The sequence below is a fragment of the Bidens hawaiensis genome, unplaced genomic scaffold, assembly GCF_021521415.1.
Source record: "Bidens hawaiensis isolate Kalapana, Puna unplaced genomic scaffold, B.hawaiensis_p1.1 tig00015384_1, whole genome shotgun sequence".
Lineage (NCBI taxonomy): Eukaryota > Viridiplantae > Streptophyta > Magnoliopsida > Asterales > Asteraceae > Bidens > Bidens hawaiensis.
This window is the reverse complement of record NW_027492372.1, coordinates 431858-440625: the sequence shown is the minus strand read 5'-3', so window position 1 is coordinate 440625 and position 8768 is coordinate 431858. Positions and strand designations below refer to the sequence as shown.

Sequence of the window (8768 nt, the reverse complement as noted above, 5' to 3'; positions counted from 1 at the left end):
ATTTCAAAACCTTATCGAGTTTAATGGGATGATCAATCCCGAGTAGCCATGCTTTTCATGTTATATTAAAAAAAAAAAAAGGCGTCACTATCGCTTAAAATTATGTCGGTTACCACAGTTTGAAGGACATGTCTTAGGATATGTTTGGTCCTCATTTCTACTTGTAGAATATGAGGATAGCCATTAACCTGATGACTGAAAGTGACCGGGGCGGTTTATGATGAGTTTTCTTTCTTTCGTTTAAAATTAGTCGATCATACTTAGTTAGAAGGACACATACTTGTATGTGGTCGGTCCAGCTGATCCATTGGATCTTCGGAATAGCTGTTCACCTGAAGACTTGATTTGATCGGGGCGATTGAAGTCAAAAATTTTTATGGGAAATGAAATTATTTTTCAAGTCTACTACTTCGTAAGAAGTTCGTTAGCTATGTTTAACAGAAAATTGATCCAACCTTGGAAAATGATAAATATACTGATTCTGTGTGCTTAACTAGTGAAGTTATTAGGCTTAAAAGGCTTTAGGACAGTCATTGTATGTCATGGTAACTTTTTATGGTGCGTAAAAGTAGATGTGATACAAACTAAAACTACTTGATTTTACGTGGAAACTCCTTACGAGTTTTGCATGTCTTCATATATATCTTTCCGAATGATAAGCAGAAAAGCGATTACCCAGTCATACACGAGCCCGTAAGTGTTCTGATTCCCGTGAAGATAGCGTTTCAAGAAACTGCAGTGATCCAGATTCGGGACTTGCAGTTATTCACTACTCTGAAGTCTATGTAAATGTTTATCATAAAAAAAAAAAAAAAAAAAACTTATGAGTCATTGAAACATTCTAGAGTTCAACATATCAAGACTTCTTAATCATGGAGTAAGAAAGAGAACGGGAAGGAGATGAAGAGTAATTACAAACTTAATCAGACACTAAGGGTCGAAGTCAATTCGGGGTGACTTGGGGAAAGCCAAATATGCTTTGAGAATAGATAGGAGGCATCAAAATCTCTGAGTTGTTGCCCACTTAATTTATGAGCTTAATTGAACTTAACTCGTATCACAGAAACGATGAAAACCATCTTAAGTTATTTACCTGCTTACAACCTGTCTCTATATGTCATAATACAGCTAAACACGGATCTATGTGACAGTCACGTAATTAGTATGATTCCTGTTCGGATCTTTTCTAAAACGTAGCAGTCCCTATCGAGACTGAAATTTGATCCTTTGTATTTTAATTTTTTAAAAAAAGTTTTTTTCGTACTTAGGTAGTTTATGATTTTATAACTGGTTACTTGGACTTGATCGTGTTATTTAATTCTTAAAGGGAAGTTTTAAAAGTTAATTGCAAAATGCTCAAATTATAAGGGTTGATTTTGTAAATATAGGCGATGTTGTTAAACAGGCGAACTTGTGAATAACTTCGCCTAGGCGAAGTTAACCGTAACTTCGCCTGTATAACTTCGCCCCTATATAAGGATTTTCAAAGGTCACAGTTCATTATTTGAATTATCAGCGAACTTATCCTCGAACTTCACAGCGAACTTATATCCGTTTTTTCATCCGATTATCTTTTTTCGATTTCAGTTAGTATTCAAGGTGTGTTTGGATTCTATATCTTATACTCGATGTTCGATGTTGTTAATCCTAGGTTGTTTCGACACCCGGTTAACGACCTCGGACGTTCGAAACCTATACCCGATTTCAAAACTTGTTTTACGTGTTCATGAACAAACTGATCGTCCGGACTGCCTTAATACCATGTGTTTTAGTCTCCTAAATCGTCAAAATTGGCCGAAACACCAGATTTTCGAGTTTGAATCAAACTCACTGTCGCCGATTCATATTCAGGCGAACTTAAGGTTTAGGCGAAGTTATCCGTAACTTCGCCTGAAGCTTAAATTCGCCTGAGGCGATGTTGTGGTGAGGCGAAGTTATCATTAACTTCGCCTGGATCCTTTTAACTTAACAATTATTAGACGAACTTAAAGATGAAGCGAAGTTGTTCCCAACTTCGCCCCAACTTTAACTTCGCCTATACAGTTTTTATCACAACTTCGCTCATGGTAACAAGCGAACTTGTGTTATGTCTTAATGTTTATCTAACTTGGTTCGTTTGTTGCAGAGATGGCTGCTGTTGCCGGTGCTGGAGGAGATGACGGAGGAGATAATCAGAGGCAATTCTTCCCGGGTCACAACATGTTCATCACCTTAGACCCGGAAGCGAGTGGTGTGGAGGATTATCGCGAGATAATCACATTCCTCCTACGCTCGAGGATATTCCACGCAATCACGACGACACTGCCGATATCCTTACCCAATATCGAGGACTTCTGGCAGACGGTGGAGTACGATTGTCGTGTTGAGCCCCCGGTTATGAGAGCAACAGTCAATAATCAAGAAGTTCAGTTCTCATCTGAACAAATTCGGGTGGCGTTACGTTTTGGAGAGGAGACTCGGGACGACCCGACTGACTTTGTGGCTCCGTTTCGTGATGGATCATTCCTACGAATGGGATATTCTGGTCCCTTGGGCGATACCCAGAGACGGAAAGGGTTCCTACTTGATCAGTGGCGCTTCCTCATGCACGTTATGATAGTATGCATGTCTGGGAGGAAGGCGGGCACTGATGGTATGGGTGCGACCATGCAGTCAGCAATGACTGCTCTGACTTATAACAAATGTTATAGCTTTAGTCAGATGGTCTTTTATGAGATCGACAGACAAAGGAGGGCGATAGCTCATGAGCGGTTCATAATGTATCCAAGATTCATCCAGATGATCTTGAACCATGTGGCTCCTAATTTGCCTCAACGACGCCCTATAAGATACGTGGAGAATGTGAGCAAACGTATCTTTGCTCAATGCCGTACATCCAGTGCGAGGAGCAAGCCTGAACTGCGTCCAAGGCATACTCCACTCTTCGGGTACTTGATAAACCCGGGGTATGTGCCAGCTCGGGGGGACGAGTTCAGAGACCCTCAACCACAACAGGCAGGAGCAACTCGAGATGTACCTACTGTGCCTGTTGTATCGGCTGAGGAGGATGTTGACCTTGATGCTGCATTTGGCGGCCAAGGATTCTTCGACATGGATCGTTTTGATCCACATGAAGAAGTGCAGGTCTCTGCTGCACAGGTTAGGGAAGTGAGTGTAACTAGAGCAGCTACGACGGTGGCTGACTCAGATCTTGACGATGTTATGGATGAGGCGAGGAGGATGTTGGTGACTAGAGAGAGGATGTTGGGGAAGAGGAAGAGGACAGTGGATGATAGTGAGTCAGAAGAAGAAGAGGAGGATATACACAAGTTGATCAGACGATCAAGACGTGAAAGGACAGGTGCTGGTATGGGAGCTGGAGAGACTTCACGAGTTATACGTTTTGCTCCATCCGCACTGTCAGGTATGTCGATTATTCCTACGTCTGTACAGGTTACAAGCGCCGCGAATGTTCCCGTGGTGGCTACATCAGCTGTCGGCATCCCATCCATCACTCTACAGACGATGACTCCGGAGATTGTGTCGTTACCACCTCCAACGCTTACTCCTTCAGAGGTGGTGGCACAATTTGTAGAGTTTACCGTTGTTGCAACTGCAGGGTTGTCGGTCACGATACCACCTGCGGTTACGTCCACAACTGCTTCTGATGTCCCGGTTACATTCGAGATCCCTCCTCAGTATACTCAAGAAACATCTAACATGAGGTTTGATTTCGATGCAACCCTCTCAGACTCGGAGAGAATAGCTGCACTTGAATGGGTCGTGGCAGAGCAATCAAGGATAAACTTTATCCAGACCCAGGCTATTCAGCGCCTTGTGGCAGAGAATCAACTACAGTCGTCCCTCCTGGTTGAACATGGGCGAATTATAGATGCTATGAAGGAGTTCTTGGCATCTCAGGGAGAGACAGGCTGTAGAAGCGACGAGTTAAGGACGAAGAAGAGAAATGACAGAGACGATGATCCCAATGCACCGAAAGGTGCAGGTGGTGAGTTGCCAAGAACTACTCAAGCTCTTGGGACTTCCACAGCTCAGGGGGAGTCTGCGGGTGCAGTTGGTGGTGATGAGGTGGTGATGGTTGATGATGATGTGATAGATGCGTTGAAAGAATTGAATGATGATATGCTAGAAGATGATGATATGTTTGATGATGATGTGCTGCCGATTGAGGAGATTGAGAAGATTGGCGCACAAATTGTGATTGAAGATGAGATTGAAGAGGGTGAGATAGTAGAAGAAAATGTTGAACACGAGATCCCAGATGTTGAGAAAGCCGATATTGGTACTGAGATGGAGAATGATGAGACAGAGTGGGAGGAGCAGCCTAGGTGGAAAGAAGGATATGCTCATTGGTTTATTAAGACTAAAAAGCCTGCTGTTCCAACCATGTTCAAGAAGAATTATAATATCAAAGGCTATGCTGAAGCGAAGAAAGGGATTATTTGCTGGATCTATGATGAGCAGTTGAAGCTCTTTGTGCTCAAACGGTATGACGGCGTTCAGTATTTTAAAAGAATGTTAAGGTCGTTGAATACACTGCCGGAATGTGAAGTGAAAGACTTAGCCAGATTGGGGTTAATCAATCGAAGTGACGATAATATGGCTAGAGTCATTGAGAAAATTGTTTGGAGAGAGAGTATAAAAGAGAAGAAGTTTGAGCTGTTGAAGCCACAAAAGGGAAAACTTGTTGAGGACAAGGATAGAGGTCTAAGAACTGATGGAAAACCTTGGATGGTAATGAAGTATAAACCGATCTGGTGCCTGAAAGAAGTACCGATGAAGCTAATGCCCAAGGATGTGCTTAAAGACCTAAAGTGGTGGTACGTGGATTGTGAGACAGCAGAGGCGGTGATGGAAGACGAGGATGAACAAGAGCTCCTTAGAGTTTACGATCCGATGCATTTGGTAAACTTATCGCAAGCTGATCTGAAGGTGCTTAATGAGAAGAAAATCTTTTATATTCCTGCTTGGAAGGATGAAGCGAGGAAGTATCAAAGAGTCGTGTCAGTTTGTGTTAGAGAAGGAGTGCATGCGTGAAGATACAGGATTACAAGACAAGAGCTTAAAGATCAAGATATGAAGCTACTGCCAAGGGGGAGTCTGTTGGTGCATAAATGTCAGTAGTTCATAGTCTAGTGTCTGTAATCGAGTCTGTAATGTTATTTATGTTTTTGTTTAAGCGAAGTTGTTAACAAGTTCGCCTAGGCGAACTTGTTGAACAAGCGAAGTTATGGACAACTTCGCCTGAATATATCAGGCGAAGTTGTCGTGTATTTATATTAGATGTTACGGCTTGATAGTGGTTAATCGAGTTGATAGTTGTTAGCAGTTTTGGTTAACGAGTTTGTTCGGTAACGTGAGTCTGTAATAGTGATATCGTATCACGTGTTCGGTTATCAATATAACGTGTTCGTTTATCGTATCGTGTTTGTTTGATTTGCTTTCTACACTCGTAACGATCTACGCAGGGATTCCGCACCTGAGTAGACCGCGATATCTCGTGTGATCCGTCCAGGGAACCTACACTCCTTACACATTGTTAGATAAAAAAAAGAAGCCGATAACCTCATCTTACATTTTCGATATTGCGAATGTCACATTTGATTTTCAAGAAGCAAAAGTAGAATCTTACTTCAAGATTGTTATTTAAAACTGTTAATATGCATATTGTGTTACTTTTTACGTTGTATGAGATAGTTACTTTAAAATAAGCGTTGCTTAACATATGGCTGTTACTTTAAAATAAACGTTGGACAAATTAAACAGTCGGATCCGATTGTTCAGAGTTTGTTTTCGTCGGAGTTGACTGTCTTCTACTCCGACGGTTCTTCAAGCTAATAGGTCGGCCGGAAGGTTAAATTGACGGATCCTACCGAACATGAGGCTACGTGGCGCGTCATGACTGGTTAATAATTCCGTCGGATTAGTTTATGCTTTGGTCGGATCTGACCGGAAAATATGGCTAGTTTGGGAATTTTTTTGGGTCTCCGACTATAATTGGAAAAGGTTGGTCAAAATTGGTTATTTTGGGAATTTTTCCCTAAAAGAATCTACAAATTTGAGAAATGAAAAAAAAATTGTTAGGCTATGTGTAGTGGTTTTTAAGCAAAGTCAATTTTAGTCACTGAACAAAAACTTGAACTGTTTTACTCCCTGTGGTTTTTAAGCGGGGTCACTTTTAGTCTCTTCGTCAATTTCAAGTTATTTTTTCCATCCAAATATGTCTGCATTTACAATTTTGCCCCCTGTTCAATAAAGTATACCATGTTAGTGAACTTTTAATCTTTTTCATAGTTACTAATTATGGGGGCGTGAATCTTTCAGGAATCGAGTTCTGGTCTTCGTTTTGTACAAGAAAGAAGCGTCCTGAGTGGAGAATATGCTACAAAGAAGGTGACTTTAAAAATTTTTGAACAACAGTTTCTTTTTAATAGTTGATATCAAGTTATCAATAATCTAATATCAATCTTGAATTTGTAGGGGTTGGAAGGTTGTTTCCATTAGTGGTGACAAACAACAAAAGGCACGAACAGATGCACTTCAATTATTCAAGGACGGTACTTCACCTCTATTGGTAAGTGAATTGTAAATTGTTTAATATTTGGATCAAAATCAAACCATGATTATTCATCACTTTTATCTGTTTGTGCAGATAGCAACAGATGTGGCTGCTCGAGGGCTGGATATTCCCGATGTGGAAGTTGTAATAAATTACAGCTTCCCATTGACCATAGAGGATTATGCTCACAGAATTGGAAGAACGGGCCCTGAAAAAGATTAAGCGGGGGCAAAATTGTAAATGCAGGCATATTTGGATGGAAAAAAGAACTTGAAATTGACGGAGGGACTAAAAGTGACTCCCGCTTAAAAAACACATGGAGTAAAACAGTTCAAGTTTTTGTTCAGGGACTAAAAGTGACTCCGCTTAAAAACCACGGGGACTAAAACAGTAATTTTCTCTCTATATATATATATCACACACACACAACAATAATATAATAATATTTTCTTAAACCTCGCAGGCGACATATATTCATCGCCCCCCCCCCCCCCCTAATTTCCCCAATTATCGCGCCGGGGGGTGGGGCTGGGGAGTGTCGGCCCCATCGCCTTTCATTGTCGCCCCACTACGCATAACCTTAGAAGAAGATAGATTAATTAAATGTAACTAACATTTTGCATCAAACAAAATAGCAAATACATTAACATCCCGTGAGCAAAATAATCAATATTAAGCTTACAAAGCAGTGCGTACCACCTAGAAAGAGAGGCCAGATGCTTAAATCCGGTGAAACATGTTCAACACAACATGATTATTACACAACAATTTACATACCAAAATCGAATACCCCCGCACGCCTAAAGATTGCACTTTCCCGATAAATTTTACAAGACTCGAGATAACTTTTCTTACCAAATATGGGGAAATATGTTGATCGGATCAAGTCTATGAGTAGGGGGAGCTTTATAGTAACAATGACTGAAATCGGCAAACAGGCAAATCCACATATTAGTGCCACAATCATCGTAGTTGTAGAGAGGAATAGCATGAAAAGACCAAATATCAACCTTTGTGGTAAGGTAACCAGAAAATCTCTTTCCGAAAACCTTGCAGTGAGGATTGATAAGAATAGCAATAGTGCTGTAGCTGCTGTAAATAGTGAGAATGCATTAGATATCGCAAAGATAGTGAAGGCAATTTCATTTTTGAACAAAGGGACGCCGGATTCTTGATTGCTTCCACCAGGTACAGTAATTGCTGCTGCAAATACGACGGTAACAGTTAATGCAGCGGTGATGCTACATGATTCCGCTGTTATCTTCATCCAATTTTCTCCTTGCTTTATTAAGTCCTGGTGCTCCCTTGTGAACAAAATTGCTGGTGTCTCCTTGTACATATTCTCTTTTTCAAGTTCCAAAGGTGACATAAGCTTCTCCATTTGCTGTAATATACAATCGAGTTAATTATAATTTTATGCAATTAGAGAGCAAAGAGAACAACATGATGTTTGGTATTTTATTTGTGACATACCTCACGCCATAAAAGCTCTTGTTGCAGTTGCAATGCTGCACCATTAGTGCGTTCGAGTACAAATGAAGGTGCCAATCTTCCGGCCAAGTGTACAAGATTATTCTTATAAGAATCTGTCATTGTTCTATAACGCTCCGATTGCACAATTATGCGATGAATTAGGTTGTATACTCTTTCGGAACGGGTTATTACAGCTAACTGAATAACATTATGCCCTTCTTCATTTTGGCAGTTGATTGTATTAGGTGCCCTACATAGAATCTCATCAACAACTTCATAAGCATCAAGACGCGCAGCTGCAAGAATTGATTCACTGTAAAAAGAAGACGCCATTAAGCCTTTATCACATATCAAGCTCAAAACCTTCCTTGCGTCTTTGTAGTCTTTTCTTCTCTATGTTTTTGATTGGACGCACTGAAATATAGGTAGTTAAAAAAATATCACGGTGACTAGACTTTCAGTGAAAATTAATTCAACTTCGTGTAATGCCTTACCGATAAATGCTAAAAACTTCCAAGAAAGGAAATACAACATCGAGAAGGGTAAACGAAGCATCAGAATGAGGAGACAAATCAATTGATATATTGGATATAGTGTGGCTATTGGGACTGCACATGAAGTAACCACAATTAAATACATACAAATTAAACTAGTTTCAACTGCATATATAGCTGAGTGCTCACCAAGTAATATCACGGAAATTTTCTCCAAGTGGTTGTAAAAAGTGTTATTACGG

General features: G+C 40.5%; 1 protein-coding gene and 1 long non-coding RNA gene across 2 annotated transcripts; one reads left to right on the top strand and one right to left on the bottom strand.

Moving 5' to 3' along the window:
* Positions 1 to 6322: 6322 nt before the first annotated feature.
* On the top strand, positions 6323 to 6770 carry LOC143549033 (uncharacterized). The gene is made up of 3 exons (XR_013138063.1): positions 6323 to 6393; positions 6481 to 6574; positions 6653 to 6770. It is a non-coding gene; the product is annotated as an uncharacterized LOC143549033 (long non-coding RNA).
* A 558-nt stretch (positions 6771 to 7328) lies between these two features.
* Positions 7329 to 8365, bottom strand: LOC143549043 (uncharacterized). The gene is made up of 2 exons (XM_077040056.1): positions 8033 to 8365; positions 7329 to 7943 (listed from the first exon to the last, which is right to left on the bottom strand). The coding sequence occupies exons 1-2, from the start codon at positions 8363 to 8365 to the stop codon at positions 7329 to 7331; spliced, it is 948 nt and encodes a 315-aa protein (XP_076896171.1).
* Positions 8366 to 8768: the final 403 nt, after the last annotated feature.